This window comes from Hyla sarda, chromosome 1, assembly GCF_029499605.1.
Source record: "Hyla sarda isolate aHylSar1 chromosome 1, aHylSar1.hap1, whole genome shotgun sequence".
Lineage (NCBI taxonomy): Eukaryota > Metazoa > Chordata > Amphibia > Anura > Hylidae > Hyla > Hyla sarda.
Window position 1 is genome coordinate 409,981,290 of NC_079189.1, and position 21,033 is coordinate 410,002,322.

General features: G+C 42.9%; 1 protein-coding gene across 1 annotated transcript in view; it reads left to right on the forward strand.

The window, feature by feature from the left end:
- Nucleotides 1-21,033, forward strand: part of LOC130279165 (acyl-CoA dehydrogenase family member 11-like) — a 156,689-nt gene that overhangs the window by 84,127 nt on the left and 51,529 nt on the right. Inside the window, exons 4-6 of the mRNA XM_056528680.1 lie at nucleotides 11,474-11,573; nucleotides 19,381-19,498; nucleotides 19,576-19,718. Of these exons, the coding sequence (XP_056384655.1) occupies nucleotides 11,474-11,573; nucleotides 19,381-19,498; nucleotides 19,576-19,718 (361 nt within the window). The remainder of the gene's footprint in view (nucleotides 1-11,473; nucleotides 11,574-19,380; nucleotides 19,499-19,575; nucleotides 19,719-21,033) is intronic.

The window sequence follows — 21,033 nt, forward strand, 5'->3', positions numbered from 1 at the left end:
TTGGCGCAGGCAGCGGCGGGATCTGCGGCAGTGAGGAGGCGGCGGTGGAGGCAGCAGTGAAGATCACTGGTAAGGGACCTTCACTGCTGCCTTCTAGGAGTTTCCAAATTACAACTTCCAGCATGCCCAGACAGCTAAAGGCTGTCGGGGCATGCTGAGAGTTGCAGTTTTGCAACATCTGGAGAGCCACAGTTTGGAGACCACTATACAGTGGTGCCCAAGCTGTAGCCCTCCAGATGTTGCAAAACTACAACTCCAAGCATGCTCAGACTGTCCAGGCATGCTGGGAGTTGTAGTTTGGCAACATGTGGCCCTTCAGATGTTGCAGAACTACAACTCCCAGCATGCCTGGACAGTCTCGGCATCCTGGGAGATGTAGTTTTTCAACATCTGGAAGAGCACAGTTTGGAGACCACTATACAGTGGTCTCCAAACTGTAGACCTCCAGATGTTGCAAAACTACAACTCAAAGCATGCCCAGAATGCCCAGGCATGCTGGGAGTTGTAGTTTGGCAACATGTGGCCCTTCAGATGTTGCAAAACTATAACTCCCAGCATGCACTGACAGACCATGCATGCTGGGAGTTGTAGTTTTGCAACAGCTGGAGGCACACAGGTTAGGAAACACTGAGTTAGGAAACAGACAATGTTTCCCAACCAGTGTGCTTCCAGCTGTTGCATAACTACAACCCCCAGCATGCACGGACAGCCAAAGGGCATGCTGGAAGTTGTAGTAGTATGCCTCCAGCTGTTTCATAACTACAAGTCCCAGCATGTCCTTCTGCTGTCCATGCATGCTGGGGGATGTAGTTTTTGCAACAGCTGAAGGCACACTGATTGCGTAACACTGAGCCTTTGTTACCTAACTCAGTGTTTTGCAACCAGTGTGCCTCCAGCTGTTGCATAACTGCAACCCCCGGCATGCATGGACAGCCAAAGGGCATGCTGGGAGTTGTAGTTTTGCAACAGCTGGAGGTTTGTCTGAATGTACAAGGTACATTCACATGGGTGGGATTACAGTAAGTTTCTCGCTGCAAGTTTGAGATGCAGCAAATTTTCCACTGCAGCTCAAACTCCTAGTTGGAAACTGTGAACCTCCGCCTGTGTGAATGTACCCTAAAAACACTACACTACACCTAAACAAAATAAAGGGTAAAACGCTACACATACCCATACACAATAAAAATGAGAAACATCTGGTACGGCATGGTTTCTAAAATGGAGCCTCCAGCTGTTGCAAAACAACAACTCTCAGTGTTGCTGGACAACCATTGACTGTCCAGGCATGCTGGGAGTTTTGCAACAGCTTGAGGCACCCTGTTTGGCATACACTGCCGTAGGGTAATTTTGGTATCAGAGGCAAGTGTAATTCTCGCATCTGGGTCCGTCCCTATGCAAATCCCTAATTTAGGCCTGAAATATGCATGGCGCTCTCTCACTTCGGAGCCCTGTCGTATTTCAAGGCTACAGTTTAGTGCCACATATGGGGTATTTCTATACTCGGGAGAAAATGCCTAACAAATTTTTGGGGGGCTTTTTTTCCTTTTACCCCTTATGAAAAGGTAAAGTTAGGAGTCTACTCCAGCATGTTATTGTAAAAAAAAATGTAATTTTTTACACTAACATGCTGGTGTTGCCCCATACTTTTCAATTTCACAAGAAGTAAAAGGAAAAAAAGACCCCCAAAATTTGTAACGCAATTTCTTCTGAGTGCAGAAATACCCCATATGTGGACGTAAAATGCCCTGCAGACGCACAACAAGGCTCAGGAGTGAGAGCGCCATGTACATTTGAGGTGATTTGCACATGGGTGGCTGATTGTTACAGCGGTTCTGACGTAAACGCAAAAGAAAAATGTGACCCCATTTTGGAAACTACACCCCTCACGGAACATAACCAGGGGTATAGTGAGCCTTAACACCCCACAGGTGTTTGAAGAATTTTCGTAAAATTTGGACCTGAAAATGAATTTTTTTTTTTATTTCACTAAAATGCTGGTGTTATCCCAAATTTTTAATTTTCAGAAGGGGTAATAGGAAAAAAAGCCCCCCAAAATTTGTAAACCCATTTCTTCTAAGTATGGAAATGCCCCATATGTGGATGTAAAGTGCTCTGCGGGTGCACTACAATGCTCAGAAGAGAAGGAGCGCCATTGGGCTTATGAAGAGAGAATGTGTCTGGAATATAAGGCCATGTGTGTTTACAAAGCCCCCGTGGTGCCAGAACAGTGGACCCCCCCCCACATGTGACCCCATTTTGGAAACTACACCCCTCACAGAATATAATTATTGGTACAGTGAGCATTTACACCCCACTGGTGTCTGACAGATTTTTTGAACAGTGGTCCGTGAAAATGAAAAATTTTATTTTTAATTTGCATAGCCCGCTGTTCCAAAGATATGTAAAATGCCAGTGGGGTGTAAATACTCACTGCACCCCTTATTAAATTCTGTGAGGGGTGTAGTTTCCAAAATGGGGTCACATGTGGGGGGTTTCTGCTGTTCTGGCACTATGAGAGGTTTGTAAATGCACATGGCCCCTGACTTCAATTTCATCAAAATTCTCTCTCCCAAAGAACAGTGGCGCTCCTTCTGTTCTGAGACCTGTGTGCACCAGCAGAGCACTTAATGTCCACATATGGGGTGTTTTCTTAATCGGGAGAAATTGGGCTTCAATTTGGGTCCATTTTCTCTTATTACCCCTTGTGAAAAAGAAAAATTTGGGGTAACACCATCATTTTAGTGTTAAAAATTACATTTTCCATTTTCACGTCCAACTTCAAAGCAAAGTCGTCAAACACCTGTGAGGTGTTAAGGTTCACTATACCCTTTGTCATGTTCCTTGAGGGGTGTAGTGTCCAAAATAGTATGCTATGTGGGGGTTATTTTGCTGTTTTGGCACCCGGGGACTTTCTAAATGCAAAATGCCCCCCAAAAAGCATTTCAGCAAAATTCTCTTTCAAAAAGCCAAATTTTGCTCCTTCCCTTCTGAGCATTGTTGTGTGCCAGTAGAGCACTTAACATCCACATATGGGACGTTTTCTTAATCGGGAGAAATTGGGCTTCAAATTTTGGGGTCCATTTTCACCTATTACCCCTTGTGAAAAAGAAAAATTTGGGGTAACACTTCATTTTAGTGTTAAAAATCAAATGTTCCATTTTCACGTCCAAATTCAACGCAAAGTCGTCAAACACCTGTGAGGTGTTAAGGTTCACTATACACCTTGTTACGTTCCTTGAGGGGTGTAGTTTCCAAAATAGTATGGCATGTGGGGTCATTTATGGGGTATTTCTCACAGAAAGGCCCCTCAAATCCACTTCAAACTTGTCCCTGAAAAATTCAGATTTTGAAATTTTCGTGAAAATTTTTAAAATTGCTGCTATACTTTGAAGCAATCAAATGTCATCAAAAAGTAAGAACATGTCAACTTTCTGATGCCAAAATAAAATAGACAAAAAAGGGCTCAGTCCTTAAGGTGAAAAAGGGCTGAATCCTTAAGGGGTTAAAGAACACCTGACTACTCAGATTCTTTTTTTTACCTTAAATGGGTGGAATTTTTTTTCTCAAATCAGCTGGTGCCAGAAAGTTAAACAGATTTGTAAGTTACTTCTATTTAAAAATCTTACCCCTTCCAGTACTTATCAGCTGGTGTATACTACAGATAAAGCTGGGTAGTTATTTCCAGTCTGACTACAGTGCTCTCTGCTGACCCCTCTGTCCGTGTCACTCCCTTAAAGGGGTATTCCAGGCAAAACCTTTTTATATATATATATCAACTGGCTCCGTAAAGTTAAACAGATTTGTAAATTACTTCTATTAAAAAATCTTAATCCTTCCAATAGTTATTAGCTTCTGAAGTTTTCTGTCTAACTGCTCAAAGATGATGTCACGTCCCGGGAGCTGTGCATGATGGGAGAATATCCCCATAGGAACTGCACAGCTCCCGGGACGTGAGTCATCAGAGAGCAGTTAGACAGAAAACAACAACTCAACTTCAGAAGTTAATAACTATTGGAAGGTTTAATATTTTTTAAAAGAAGTAATTTGCAAATCTGTTTAACTTTCCGGAGCCAGTTGATATATATTTAAAAAGTTTTGGCCTGGAATACCCCTTTAAGACACGGGGGTGAATGCCATGTGGACCTGGTAATTTGTCTATTTAGATTTTTTTGGTGTTACATAGTACTTTGTCATGAGTTAGACAGGTGACATATACTCGGGAATTTACCTTCTCCCATTTAATTTTCCTCTCTGAATACAGTGGGGGAGAATCTCTTTAACCCCTTGGGGACGAAGCCCATTTTGACCTTAAGGAGGAGGCCAATTTTCACTTTTGCACTTTTGTTTTTTCCTCCCCTCCTACTAAAAATCATAACACTTTCAATTTTGCACCTACCGACCCATATAAGGGCTTATTTTTTGCATCACCAATTGTACTTTGTAATGACATCACTTATTTTATAACATAATCTTCAGGGAAACAAACAAAAACTTTAATTGTGGGGTGAAATAAAAAAATGCCATTTTGTAACTTTTGGCGGCTTCCGTTTCTACGCAGTCCACTTTTCCGCAAACGGGCTATATGAGGGCTCATTTTTATGTGCTGTGGTCTGTAGTTTTTATCTGTATCATTTTAGTTTTGAAGGGACTTTATGATCGCCTTTTATAAAAAATTTTGTGGTATATGAAGTGACTAGAAATGCACAATGGGAAGGGGGCGTGACTTCTGGACGCTGCGTGCGGAGCTCCGAAAGGCAGGGCAGCGCACAACCCCTTTAACTTTCTGGAGCCAGTTGATATATAAAAAAAAGTTTTTTCCTGGAATACCCCTTTAACTATAAATAACATCCTCTGCAGAGCCCTTGCATCGGATGCGACACATAAAATACAGTGAAAATAAAATAGAGAATGGATGGTTGAATCCAAAGTTATAAAATTTATATTATAAACTTATAAAACATATGAGATGATCCCCAACCAGCACAATTTATATATCAGTTTGGCTGTAACTTGTGAGATGGATATCGTTGTAGGTACAGATAATTTGTACCACTGCAAGTTCCTTGTGGCTCAGACAGCATCAGGCCGTTGGGACATAATGTGTCACAAAGATCGCACTCTCTGTTACACAGAGAGGGAGAGCTATGAATAGTGAAAGCGCTCGACGGCACTGTAGATACCAATGTCTTATTCTATTTCACTTATATGGCCCAGATGGCATGGGGCTGATATAATATATAAAAATCACAGGTACAGTATGTAGTAAAGGCACTCAGCAGTGCTTTAGATCCCTTTATCACAGGTACAGTATAGAGACATAGCACTCTGCAGCGCTGTAGGTCCCTTATCCTTTCCCACTTTACTTGATTAGCCCTGATAGCACAGGGCCGAAGTTATAAACAAGTCACAAGTGCGATACTGTTTGGGGCTGGTACTATGTACCACTTACCCACTCCTGGTTAATGGATCGTCTGTGATATAAACTCGTTCTGCAGGTATCCACGTGGACATTTATGCAGGCGGTGGTACCACATATGATTATTTTTATTTTATATTTTAAAAAATGGGAAAAGGGGGGGGGGGATCCAAACTTTTATTAGGAAGGGGTTAATCGACTTTTATAAACTTTTTTTTAACGCTTTCATTTTTTTAGCCCCCATAGGGGCCTATAACATGCAATCTTTTGATTGCATACACTGAGCAATGCTATGCCATAGCATAGCATTGATGAGTGTTATCGGGGCTCTGCTGCTAAAGCCTGCTCCAGGCTTGGAGCAGCAGATCACCGATTGGACGGCGAGGAGGCAGGTAAGCACCCTTTCGCCGTCATCTCAGCTGATCGGGAAATCACGGTTTCACCGCGTTGGTCCCGATCAGCTCTGCTGAGCTGCCAGGACACTTTTACTTTTGCTTTAGACGTCGCGTTCATCTGGGATCGTGGCGTCTAAGAGGTTAATGCCGGGAATCTGCCCGATTGGTGATGACCGGAATTAACCCTGTAACCTGGCTGCTGGTAGCAGTCGGGAACCACCGGGTTTGAAGAGTGCTCAGCTCGTGAGTGTGCTTCAAACCTTGGGAACGGGATGAAGGTGTACATATACGCCCTCTGTCCTTAAGTACTGGGACGCGAGGGTATATATATATATTTGCTTTTTCCTCATCTCCATCTATAATTTCTCCCTCATTACTTTTAAAAAGGGCCAACACTTTCATTTTTAACATTTTTACTACTTATATAATTAACCCCTTAACGACAATGGACGTAAATGTACATTTACGCTCCGTGATGACCGCGAGCACTGGACCGGTGCTGGCATCATACACGACAGGTCCTGGCTGCTCTCAGAAGCCAGGGAGCCGCGGGTATTGTCTGACATCAGCGATCGTGCCGATATCTGCCATTAACCCCTCAAATACAGTGCGGCACTTAAAATGGATGTTCGGATCGCCCGCAGCACTGCCGCATGGATCCGATCATCCATAATGGCGGACAGAGGTCCGCTCTGGTCTGCTCGATCTCAGAACAGAGCAGAAGACCTCCGATAGAGCAGAAGATCACCGATAACACTGATCAGTGATATGCCCTGTGCATAGCACTGTTTAGTATCTGCAATCAAGTGACTGCAATAAATAGTCCTCTATGGGGACATAAAAAATGGGGAAAAAAAAGTACAAATTGTGAAAAATCCCCTCGCCAATAAAAATCTAAAACGTCCCTTTTTCCCATTTTACACCCAAAAAGCATAAATAAATAAACTAATAAACATTTTTTATCGCCACATGCGTAAATGTCCAAACTATCAAAATATAATGTTAACTATCCCGTCTGGTGAACAGCATAAACCTAGGAAAAAATAAAAGTCCAAAATTGCTGCTTTTTTGTCACATTTTATTCCCCAAAAAATGTATTAAAAGTTTTATATAAGCAAATGTGGTTCAGATCACGGCGCAAACAAATGAGCCCTCATAGTGCCGCTTATACTGAAAAATGAAAAAGTTGCAGGTCGTCAAAATAGAGGGATTTTAAATGTACTAATTTGGTTAAAGTGGTGCAATAATAGAAAAATATGTAATCATGGGTATCGTTTTAATCGTATATTGACCCACAGAATAAAGAAAACGTCATTTTTCATGTAACAGGGGTGTGAAAATGTAATAAAAATTTACTTGTCCCTCATGACGATCCACTTGTCCTGGCCAGTTTTTCGCTTTTACACTCTAATTTTTTCCTCCTCGCCCTATAATGGACATAACTACCTACTCTAATGATACCTTTTAATTTTTCAATAACATATTATCCGAACCAAAAAAAAAATATATATATATATATATATATATATATATATATATCGGTGAAGTGAAATTGAAATAGTAAAAGATAATTTAGCAAATTTGGTGTTTTTCTTTTCTACGCCATTTACCTTGTGGTTGAGCTAACATGTTGTTTTGATGCTTTAGACCGGCCTGATTACAGCGATACCAGATTTGTATAGTTTCCGTCATGTTTTACTAATTTAAATTCTGAACTTTTTAGAATTTTTTTAATTGCCATTTTTTGACTTTTTGACTTTTTCTTTTTTTTTCCGCATACCAGGCTATATGAGGGCAAATTTTTTGCGCCATAATCAGTTTTTTGAATGGGTACCATTTTGGTATTGATCTGACTTTTTGATCGCTTTTTAACTTTTTTTTTTTTGGGGTATTATAAAAATTGCAATTCTGTGGTTTGGTATTTTTTTTATTTTTTTTACATTTACGTCATTTACTGTATGGGATACATAATGTTATATTTTAATAGTTTGTACAATTACGTACACAGCGATGCTATATATATGTTTTTAAACCGGAGACAAAACCGTGGTCAACCACGGTTTTGTCTCCGGTCTAAAAACCGTACTACAACTGCATACGTTTTTCTTTTTTTACATGGACGTCAATGGGAAACGCACATGTATACGGTTCCATACGGGAAACCGTATACGGATTTTACTTTGCACATGCGCATCCTAAAGTACCCACCCAACATCCCTTCCATTAAAAATGGACAAAATTTTCAAAAACTTATGTTTTTTTTCCATAAAAACGGACGGTACCGTATGCACTTTTAAAAATGCATACAGTTTACTTGTTCCCATAGGGTTCCATCCGTTTTTTTTGCCATACGGTTTTCTGTTGAAAAACTGATTGAAAATAGTATGGCAAAAATGTGGTGTGAACCCATAGCAAATCACTCCTGCTCTGGACAGTTCCTGATATGGACAGAGGTGTCAGACAGAAAGGAAATTTAAAAAGAAAAGAACTTCCTTTGCCATTACAACATTTGACCATACAGAATGTGTTCTGGCCAAGAAGGGAGACCCCTGGTGACCAGAAGTATACCGCAGAAAAACTAACATAAAGTTTTTTTTTCTTTGTTTTAATGGAAGCCAATTACAAAAGTTATTTATTTGGTATAAGGAATCAAATATCAAAAATCATGTTAATGACAGTGCCCATTTAAAGTATTCTGAGATTCGTACAGAAAATACATACTGTTTCTATTGTAGATCAAGTTTTTAAATGGGAAGTGGAAACCCTGTGTCAGTTTTCTCACTTCCACATGAATGTGTTCTAGTACTAGCCACAGTAGTACCATACATAACAATTAGAGATGAGCGAACTTACAGTAAATTCGATTCGTCACAAACTTCTCGGCTCGGCAGTTACGGACTTTAGCCTGCATAAATTAGTTCAGCTTTCAGATGCTCCGGTGGGCTGGAAAAGGTGGATACAGTCCTAGGAAAGAGTCTCCTAGGACTGTATCCACCTTTTCCAGCCCACCCGAGCACCTGAAAGCTGAACTCATTTATGCAGGCTAAAGTCAGCAACTGCCGAGCTGAGAAGTTTGTGACGAATCGAATTTACTGTAAGTTCGCTCATCTCTAATAACAATGTCACTCAAATGGCATGCGCCTGAACAGTGCCCCCTCACTGTATAGTTCAGTGCCAGCTAGTGCCCACCAGCAAAATACTCTCATCAATTCCTTACAGTTCTCCTTACAGTACAGAGCTCTACTTTCTGTCAGTGAGTCTAACCTTTCTTGTTTGCATACAGAGAACTAAAAACCTGGCCTCACCAATGCAGTGCAATAGATAGATTTATACCCATATTAGTTGGATGTGATGCTGATGGATTTTCCACTGGATACAAACATAAATAATTCACAGATTACTGGCAAAGTTCTTGAAAATGGTGAGGAATTAAAGACAACTTTGCACTCTTTGCACAACTTTGTAGGTAATAAGTGTATTCTTTTGATGTCAATGATCAGGGCTTTCGCTTTGGTAGAAATGCACAATTGCTGTGGTCGCACATTTTTCTTTGACTCTTTTAATTTAAAGAGTACCTGTCATCAACAAAAACTTTTAATATGTTGTTCATAATCATTAATGAAGACATATTGTAATATATCTTCATTAAAAAATATTGATATTTATACCAGTTTTTTCTAGGGATCGACCGATTATCGGTATGGCCGATATTATCGGCCGATAATCACGATTTTGGCCATTATCGGTATCTGCAATTACCTTGCCGATAAGCCGATAATGCCCCGCCACCCGCACCGCCCCCACCGCACCGCGACCGCCACCCCCCCGACCCGCCGCACCGCGTCGCACCCCCCACCGTAGTGCTGGGTGGTATACCGGTATAGATTTTTGCCCATACCGCTATACCGGTCGGGCCCCTCCCCCACCCTCCGAGTCAATAAAAAAATTAAACTTACCTGTAATGGGGGTGATCCGGGTCATCCATCCTTCCTGTAGTGTCCGGGGGCGTTCCGGGTGAAGAGTGAACCGGTCCGGGCTGTCCTTCTCCGGCGGTCATCTTCTCCACTCCGGGCAGGCTCCGGCCTAGTACACTGCATAGACGCCGCTACACCGTGACGTCAGGTGCGTCGCTGCGCACGGGCGTCACTGCGCAGCGGCGTCTATGCAGCGTACTAGGCCGGAGCCTGCCCGGAGTGGAGAAGATGACCGCCGGAGAAGGACGACAGCCCGGAGTGGAGAAGATGACCGCCGGAGAAGGACGACAGCCCGGACTGGTTCACTCTTCACCCGGAACGCCCCCGGACACTACAGGAAGGATGGATGACCCGGACCACCCCCATTACAGGTAAGTTTAATTTTTTTATTGACTCGGAGGGTGGGGGAGGGGCCCGACCGGTATAGCGGTATGGGCAAAAATCTATACCGTCGGGGGTGTGGCGGGACACTAAAGGAAGGATGGATGGCCCGGACCACCCTGACAGGTAGGGGGAGAGAAGCGGGTGGCGGCGGCGGCGGCCTATGGCCCCGCAAAAGCCACTGCAGATCATTGATTTAAAGCGCCCGCTTTAAATCGGTGATCTCCAGCGGTGTCGCAGGGGGTTAAATAGCTGATAACTTATACCGGAATATCGGTATAAGTTATCGTCGATCAGCCCTAACCTGCACCGATTATCGGTATCGGCCCTAAAAAACCGATATCGGTCGATCCCTAGTTTTTTCATTTTATACTTTTGGCCACTAGGGGTCTCTCTTCTATGCCTGGTCTGCAGGCAGCTTCCTATGCTTTTCATAGTAAGTGTACAGCTTTTAGGACTAATGCTGGAAGGGCTCTGGTCCTTCCACAGGAAGTTCAGTACTCTCAGCTCAGGACTCGCTCCCAGCCTGGAGCAGCACTGTGAGCTACAAGCCTGCACATGCCTCTCATATAACAGAGGCCAGTCACCTCCCCCTCCCCCCTGCTCTGTTTTCTCCCTGCCCCTCACCACACGTTATCTTATACATTGTATTATCTCACTGCACTCCCTGCTCTGTGCCCCCCCCCCTGACATTCATCTTAATTACTGCCTCTGTAATTGCTCCCACCGCCCCTGGTTCTCAGCATTGACTTTTTAGTGCAGAGAGACACAGGAGAGAGAGAGACAGAGGCTGCCGTCCCTCCCCTGTACTTAGTCTGTATGCACACTGCAGAGCAGTGTTTTCCAACCATGGTGCCTCCAGCTGTTGCAAAACTACAACTCCCAGCATGCCCGGACAGCTGTTGGCTGTCTGGGCATGCTGGGAGTTGTAGTTTTGCAACAGCTGGAGGCACCCTGGTTGGAAAACACTGCTGCAGTGGGAGAGCAGCATACAGGATGACTGGCAGAAGCAGAGTCCCGGCCAGGCTTCATGTGACATCATGCCTGCTGGGACCCGCCTCCTTTCACCCCTCAGAAAGACAGTGCTCCTGAGCTAATGAAGAGGGATAAAAAAAAGGTATTTCCACAGCGTTTTAAACCTCAATAAACACAGGGATAGGCATAGTTAGAGTAAGGGACAGATGGGGAGGGGGATCAGGGAAAGTTTAGTTGATGACAGGTACTCTTTAAAGGTTATCATTTTGCTTCAAATTTGAATAATTACTGGAGCTATGATTTCAATAATTTATGTGTTGTAAATTTTACAGCCGCCTGATCCAGATTGTAAAGCTTTATCTCTATGCACCATCCTCTGGATATTTCACCTGTCCTCTTGCTATGACTGATGGTGCAGCAAAGGTCATAGAGGTAAGCGGATGTATGATTAGTACTATATAGTACAGTACACTGTATTCTGATATTGATTAGGGACTGCTTAAAGAGGACATGTGGCCTCCCCAAACATTATCACTTTTTAATAAACCCTGAAGGCTTAGGCTACTTTAACACTGCCGTTATGTCCCGGCAGTACACCGGCCAATGCAAAGTGACGGGAATATAGCGGGAGAAAAATTAGTGCATGTACTGTCTTTTTCTCCCACTATACCCTGTTATAATCAATGGCATCTGGCTGTGCCCGTTGTGACCCGTCCCCATAACAGCTGCTAAAGGCCAAAAAAAAAGAGCCTAACGGACCCATTGGGTTACAACGGCAGTGTGAAAGTAGCCGTGGGCTGTCCATTACAATACTGTGTGCGGATGCTGCTGTGAAGAGCAGTGATTTATATAAGAAGCATGCTTTAGCCGGCTGTGTGAGTCTCAGGCAGGAAGATGTAATGAGATGTATGTCTTCTCATACTATCCTGCAAGTGTAGGGGATAATGGGGGTAATAGTCCCTGCACAATCCTTTTCTCTTCTGATTTCCCATGTTGTTTCAACTCCCTAGCTGCATGGACTGCGCCTTGGGCTGCAAATAATTTGTAATGTAAAGGTCCTGTCAGTGTGGAGCCCACGCTGTCTACATTTCAGTGCCCGATTCCTACTTCCGCTCTAAACGGTGACAGGACCTACAGGCTGTACACTACAAATCATCGCCTGCATTGGACCAAGCTAAAATCTACTGGAAGCTGGCTGCCTCTTCGCTTGTCTCTGGGGAGTTGAAACAACATGGGGGATCTGAAGGGAAAAGGATTGTTCAAGTACTATTACTCCCATCATCCCTACACTTGCAGGATGGTATGAGATCACATATATCTCATAATATCCTGCTGCCTGACTCACTCAGACTCCAGCACCCCCCCCCCCCTCCCCTTTTTTTGTAAATCACTGCTTCTAACTGCATCATCAGCACACACATTATTATAATGAAGGAATGAAGGATACATCCATCTGCCAGATTCACTAATAGAAGGGATACAAAAACCCTCATATCTGCGATTACAAATCCTGCGCATCTGCAATTACAAATCCTGCACAGGATCCTGTATGTGTGAACGTACCCTTAAGAAGTATTCCAATTTTAGAAAGTGATAGCATATCACTAGGTTATAGTATCACTTTCTGATCAGAGGAAAAGTTGCTGAGTTGCCCATAGCAACCAACCAGATTGCTTCTTTCATTTTTCAGAGGCCTTTTAAAAAATGATTGGTCACGATGGGCAACTCAGCAACTTTTCCTCTGCACAGATTTTGATAAATATCGCTCTTAATGTTTGAATGCTATGAGCCCCAGGATTATTGGAAATAAACAGGTTAAAGCACTCCTTTAGTGCTGCACTCCCTTCAGACTTTTTCCCTTCACAATTGCTCTCTTCGTTAAAAGGATAAGCAAGATGGTGCAGCAATGCCCCATTAACTTGAATAGAGGTAAATTGCAGCTGCTTGCACAGTATATAGGTGTGAGAACATACAAGTGCTGCAGCCCATTACTTCTCAGGATTAGGGACCCCTACCGAATGCAAAAGTGATGTCTTAGATTTGTAATATGACTCAAACAAATTTCATCCCAGAAAGTGGTGGCAAATCTGTGATGGTTGAGTTAATAATAGAAGCCATTATGCCAATGTGAACAAACCTTATTAAAGGGTACCTCTCATCAAAAAAACTTTTGATATAATATAGATTAATGTATGCAGAATAACTTCACAATTGCATGTTATTAAAAAATATGCTTCTTTCTATTTAATTTTCCACTTTGAAGAAATGACCACTAGGGGTCTCCCTACCAGTCCTGGCAGCAAGCATTTCAGACTCATACTGGAGTCCTAAACCCTTCAAACTGCCAGTCTGCTTTGTTCACAAAGGAGAACACTCCGAGCTGCCAGCCTGCTTTGTTCACAGCCTGTTTGGCTGTGAACAAAGCAGGCTGGCAACTCTGAGTGTTTAGGACTCCAGCATGAGTCAGAAATGCTTGCTGACAGGACTGATCGGGAAAAATACAATAGAAAGAAGCATATTTTTCATTAACATGCTATTGGAAAGTTATTCAACATTCATTAATTTAAAATATATCAAAAGTTTATTTGATGAGAGGTACCCTTTAATTGTATGTTAGGCTGGGTCCACATCAGCGTTTTTAATCTCCTTTGCTCATCTGCGTGGAAATGAGCAACGGAAATAAAAATAAATACATTTAAAAGACTTAACAGATCTCATTCATGTCAATTGGCTTTTTTAAATCACCTCTGTACTGTTGTTGTCTGTTGCGTTCAATTTGCTTTATTTTTAGCTGAGAAAATACTTTTTTCCCCCGTCATAAATAGCGTATATAATAATGGATGTAAGAGGAGAAACACTTTGCTCAAATCTGGTCTTTTGTAAGCTCTGAAAAAATGGTGAGAGAGCGTATATAAAGAATTTTGTGCGTTCACAGTTGGTAAAAACAATAGATATTATATTGTTTTAAAACAAATATATGTTTATTGATATAATTGTCTATGGCAACTGCCAGCAGGGCCCTTGTAGTAGTGTCAATAGATACAAACAAATATAAAATTAATAATATAGAATATAAAAAATAAAGATTATAAAAAATTATTATGCAGATAAGTAAAAAAGGTCCATATTATGCAATAAAAAGGATAGGCAGCGATTACGAATGCAATATTACACAATTTGTAATCCAGTGGATAAAGTTCCGTATAGCTTAGAGAGACTTCAACAATCTTATGTAATGATATTGAACAAAGTTTGGAAGTTTCAGAACAGTGTTGGCTTACCTGTCGTGACGGGATCCCACGGCGCTCTCACTACTTACCCACAGTGGTTTCCGAACCGGACGCCTAGTCGCTCCTTGGAATGGCGATTCGTCAGCGTCGGTGAGCCAGGGGAGGGAGAGGTCTGCTTTTCGGCGTGGTTGCGAAGTTCTATGCGCATCAGGAAGTCTACTTGCCGGCGTGGTGTTATGTAGCTTCATGCGCTATGCGCACCAAGAGATCTGTTTGACGGTGTAGTGATCTGAAGTTTTGTGCGCTGTGCGCACCAGGAAGGTTGGCTTGTCTCTGTAGTATAGTTTGTGCGCTGCGCGCATCGGGAGGTTATAGGATGCTGCAAATACCTATAGATTGCTATGGATATAAAGGCTAGACGCATTTTGAGACCGGCTGGGTCTCTTTTTTAATAGCAGTGTCATAATAATGGATGTAGTCGTTTAACATTGAATGGTGATGCAAGTAACTCCGTTATTCTCCTTTTTTTTATCCGTTATTTCATCTTTATCGCTACTGAGCATGCTCAGAAAAATTAAATAACTGGTGAAAAAAATAACGTACATTAACGGAGATAAACAGATGTTTTAATGGCTAATAACGGATTTTAACGGTCCGTGAGAACCGAATCAATATGACAGTTGCAGTAAATATAAAAGCGTAAATATATAACCAAGGTTATATGGAAAAAAAAACTTCCAGGTAGAGACAAGGCAACTCACCAAAGCAGATGTCTGTAGAGCAGTGGTTTATTAGATTTTGCTTAAGCAGAAATCACAAGTCCATGCTGACATGCTATCATGGGAGTGAGGGAGAGTAGAACAGGTTGGGGACAAGGCAATGTCCATTTCACAAATGATGCTTCTTCCGGCATTGTTCTACTCTCCCTCACTCCCATGATAGCGTGTGTGCATGGACTTGTGATTTCTGCTTAAATGGGCACTGTCAGATACAAAAAGTTTGATATGTTGTAAAGCATGCTAAACCAATAGGTTTTGAAATTGCTTTCATTAGAAAATTTTCAGTATTTCATACTGAAAAAGCTAGTCAAACAACTGTCCCCTGCCTGCTTGGACACATACTAGTCCTGCTGTGTCCATGCATCATCACCTACATCATGGACACACTTCCTCCCACTGTCAGGTTGTGTCCCGCTACTGTCAGTGAGGACAAGCTGGGACTTGTAGTTTTGCTGATGCTAGGGGAGATGTGAGCAGACAGCATACTGAGGGAGGGGGCGGAGACCTGCACAGTGAGGCCACGCCCCCTCCCTTTGAGAGGAATTCAGACTAGTGAGCTAAATTAAAAGTGTAATAAAAAAATAAATATAAGTGCTAGACACACAAAAAATAGATGTACATGGTCAGGATTAGGTAAATTGCGCTGCCCGCGGCTTCAATACACAGCTGTCATAATTCATAATCCCCGCCGGAACACGGGAGCTCTGATTGGAGAACAACTATTGACCAATCAGGGCTCCCCTCTCCCGGCGGGGGCGATTATTAATTATGACAGCTTTATATAGAAGCCGCAATGAAGACGCGTGTACCGCCGCTTTGTATAGTTAATAAATGTGGATCACAGCGGATCTTCAGAGCATGCTCTGCTGCGATCCGCATTTAAGTTAGTAAGCCGGGCGGGACATGCGTCTACATCGCGCTGCCCGTGGCTTCTATATACACTGACATAATTCATAATTGCCGCCGCTGGAACATGGGAGTTCTGATTGGAGAATACCTATTGACCAATCAGAGCTCGCGTCTCCCGGCGGGGATTATGAATTGTCAGTGTCACGGGCAGCGCGATGTAGCTGCATGTACCGCTGGCTTGTTAACTTACATGCGGATCGCAGCGGGTCTCTGCAGAATGACCCGGTGCGATCTGCACCTCAGCCCCTGGACTACAACTCCCATCATGGGACAGAGTCTGTCCCATGATGGGAGTAGTTGTAGTACCGCAGCGCTGCTGAGGGATGGCACTAGCACATCCCCCGGCTGCCGGACTTTTAGGACTACTACTCCCATCATGGCCAGACTCTGCCCATGATGGGAGTTATAGTCCAGGGGCTGAGGGGCAGATCGCATCGGGTCATTCTGCAGAGACCCGCTGCAATCCGCATTTATTAAGATAACAAGCCGGCGGTATAGCGTCTACAATGCACTGCCTGCCGACTTGTATATACACTGTAATAATTCATAATCCCCGCCGCCGGGAGAGGGGAGCTCTGATTGGTCAATAACTATTCTCCAATCAGAGCTCCCGTGTTCCGGCGGAGATTATGAATTATGTCAGTGTATATAGGAGCGCAGTGTAGCTGCATGTAACGCCGGCTTTTTAACTTAAATGCAGATCGCATCAGATCATTCTCTGGAGATCTGTTGCGATCCGCATTTATTAAGTAAATTAACGGCCTTACATGCGTCTACATCGCGCTCCCCGACGGCTCCTATATACACTGTCACCATTCATAATTGCTGCCGGAACACGGGAGCTCTGATTGGAGAATAGCTATTGACCAATCAGAGCTCCCCTCTCCCGGCGGGGATTATGAATTATGACAGCTGTATATACAAGTCGGCGGGCAGCGCGATGTGGCCGCATGTACCGCTGGCTTGTTAACTTAAATGCGGTTCGCAGCGGCTCTCTGCAGAATGACCCGGTGGGATCTGCACCTCAGCCCCTGGACTACAGCTCCCATCATGGGCAGAGTCTGTCCATGATGGGAGTAGTAGTCCTAAAAGTCCCGCAGCCGGGGGATGTGCAAGTGCCATCCCTCAGCAGCACTTCGGTACTACAACTACTCCCATCATGGGACAGGCTCTGTCCCATGATAGGAGTAGTAGTCCAAGGGAAGAGAGACAGATCTCGGTTCACATTATGCATTTTGCATAATGGGAACAGAGCCTTTCTCCCTGTGTTCCCAAACAGGGAGACTCCAGCTGTTGGTTAACTACAGCCCCCATGATGGGAGTTGTAGTTTAGCAACAATTGGAGGCTTCCTGTTTAGGAACACACTGCATTATGTGCGCTCTTCCCAGGGGAGAGCATAAAAAAAAAAAGTACTAACCCATATTTCTTGTTTTTCTTTTCTTCTCATTTCAGATACGTGAATGCGGAGGACTACGTCAGATTCGGTGGACTGCGACGATGACCAGCATTTTTTTTTTAAATAAAATGGTTAACGAGGGTTGTGGGGGGAGTGTTTTTTTTTTTTTTTTTAAATAATTTTTTTTTTCAATGTGTCTTGTTTTTTAGAATTGAATTTTCAGGGTTAGTAGTGGAAGCTAGCGCTAACCCCCAATTATTACCCTGGTACCCACCGCCACAGGGATGCCAGGAAGAGCCCGTACACCAACAGGCCCGGAGCGTCAAAAATGGCACTCCCGGGCCTAGGCGGTAACAGGCTGGCGTTATTTAGGCTGGGGAGGGCCAGTAATAATGGTCCTCGCCCTCCCTGGTAACGTCAGGCTGTTGCTGCTTATTTGGTAATTGGCGGATACTGAAAATAGGGGGAACCCTATGCGTATTATTATTATAATTTTTTTTTTTATAAATAAAAAAAAGTGTGTGGTTCCCTAATTTTTTCAGTATAAGCCAGATACCAACCAAGCAGCAACAGCCTGACATTACCAGGATGGGCGAGGACGATTGTTACTGGCCCTCCCCAGCCTAAATAACGCCAGATTGTTACCGCCTAGGCCCAGGAGCGCCATTTTTGACTCTCCGGCCGTGTTGGTACCAGCTCTTCCCGGAACCCCTGTGGCAGTGGGTAGCGGGGTAATAATTGGGGGTTAGCACTAGCTGGTTTGGGGGCTAACGCTAAGCCCCAGCCTAGTAATAGATTATGTCTACAAGATGCCTTCCACTACTAAGCCTGAAAATTCAATTACAAAAAAATACAACACATTGAAAAAAATTTTTATTTAAAAAACACTCCCCCACAGCCCTCGTTAACCCTTTAATTGACATTTAAAAAAAAATGCTGTTCATCATCGCAATCCACAAAATCTGACATAGCCCTCCGCATTCACGTATCTAAATTTCGGAGAAAAAAAAAAGTTTAGTACATTTTTTGGTTTCCACACACCAGCAAAAATGCAAGAAAAAAAAACCAAGAAAAACTGACAAAACGCAGGAAAAAGCTGGGACAGTTTTTCTAGCGTTTTTTTTATGATGGACAAAAAAACCACAAAGGAAACCGACCTGAAAGCAATAGAACAAAATCCTAACGTCCACTTTTCCTGTGAGGTAGAGAAGGAGTGTACGGTAGAGCATTTCTATATTTCCACAAGATTTATCAAAGGAGTGCACAGCCTTAGTAAATTCTGAGCAAGAGTGTACAATAGACAAGAAGTGTAAAGGGGTAGAACTGTGTCTACAATAGACACATATTGATGACCCCCCCCCCCCATATACACACCTACAAAAACCTTGCCTAAAAAATTATACCAACACTAGATATGGAAATAAATCAATCTTTATTAAATGGCAATAATAAATACCAAAAGTATCCTTTAAACATGTGAACACAGCAGACATTAAAAACAATTGATGGTGGGAAAACACAAGGAATCAATACAATCAAGAATACAGTATTCATGTGATTCATTTGCAGAACTATACATATTAATAAAGTGAAATGTGACTGAAATTACAGGTAATAGCTTGCTAACTATAGGGCAATGAATGCTAGTTGCAGCCCCAATAAACTAACAAAAATATGGTTCCCCACCTCACTCTCCGAAGAGTTTTACTACGGCTTTATCCAGTATAAACAATGCTGTTTGGATTCACACGTAAATGCAGAAGAACTGCTACAATTCTTATAGGAACAATATATGAACTTATCTAAAAAAAAAAAAAAAATCCTGATTAACATCTGAACAACAATTTTTAATTATTTGTCAAATGTATTTTATTCTGTATTTGTTATAGCAGTCCTTTAAAATGTTTGCATCTTCCATTCACAGTCACTGGGTATTCCGCATGCTCTTCAGGATGCCTTCACACACCTTACCTCCAGAGACCCTAAAATGTTTTGGACATCAGGCCAGTGGATGACAGAACGCAAAGGAGGATCAGATGTTGGTGGGTAACAAGTAAATCCAACAGTAAGAAAAGTACACACAAACAGCAAATAAATGTTTAATATTTTGTGTTTTTAGCAAATGGCACAGAAACAGTGGCTCGTGGCCAGGCAGATGGCACTTACAAGCTTTATGGATACAAATGGTTTACATCAGCCACAGACTCTGACATGACTTTGACTCTAGGCAGAGTGGTAGATGCACAAGGACAAGTTATACAGGTAAATTCAATTATAAGCCCCCTGAAATAGATGTACTAACTGCAGTATCCATTTAGCCTAGTGTACGCAGGACCGTATTAAGGCAGGGACTGATCGAGCTACAACTCCAGGGCCCTAACTAAAAATATGTCCAGCCAAAAAAAAAAAAAAAAAAAAAAAGATGTTTGCTAGCCAGGGAATACAGGACACTTGACATTGATCCCCAGGCCACCAAGCTGAACCAAACTGTTGGTGTAGGCCACAGCTTAAAGTCAGCTTCAGGCTGCCACCTACACCAGGAGCAGAGTATGACCTTTGCCCTGAAGCAGGCGGTGACATCACATGTCATTTCTGCCTGCATCAGAGTGGAGAAAGAAGGACTCTGCTTGCAGCTGTTCTGCACGACAAAGGAGGTAAGTATGATATAGTTTTGACTATTTTAGTGTCAAACAACCAATTTTATTGTAATAGGCAAAAAGGTAGCAATACCAAAGTAAAGCAGAAGTATCGGGACGCAGCCCGAATCAACAAAAAGGCAAAATCAAATGAATAAAAGGGAATAGGAAAATGAACAAGTCCATGGGTCAGACATGTGTGGATAAAAACAGACAGCAGGGTAATAAAACAGAACGGGTGTTGTCAGTGATTACGTTAGAGACAAAGTATGGCGAATCTCCGGGCAATAGGAGGATGATATCCAAGGAGACCAGACCCTCTCGTAGGAGGCCATTATGTCGGCGCGAACCGCGTTAATTTTTTCAAAGATCAGAATATCATTAACTCTATCAATTACTCTATCAATAGACAGGACTGGGCTCTTCCAGCATGTTGCTATATGGATCCGCGCAGCCAGCAGTATGAATTGCGCTAATCTAAATTGGCTGTTGGGCATCCTGCGCGGCCGTCTGCTGAGGAGACAAAAAGCAGGTTGGAGGGGACAGCGAAAAGAGAGAACAGAACGAAGAATAGAAAGAACAGATGTCCAGAAAGTTCTGGCGAGAGGACAGGTCCACCACATATGAAGCATGGTTCCCCTATCTGCGCAACCTCTAAAACATAAGGGAGAGGCACAGGGGAAGATGGAATGTATTCTCGTGGGAACATAATACGTCCTATGTAATATCTTCAGTGACGTCTCAGTAAGGGACACTTGCCAGCTCCCTCTACTCAAGGTATCGCAGCACTCCCTCCATTCCTCCAGAGACAGCTCCATATGGAAATCAGCCTCCCATTAAATCATGAACGACAGTTTAGTGTCGGGTGGGGGAGAATTTAGTATACCATATATTATGGCTAGAAGTCCTCGTCTAGAAGGACTATATTGCATAAGACGTTC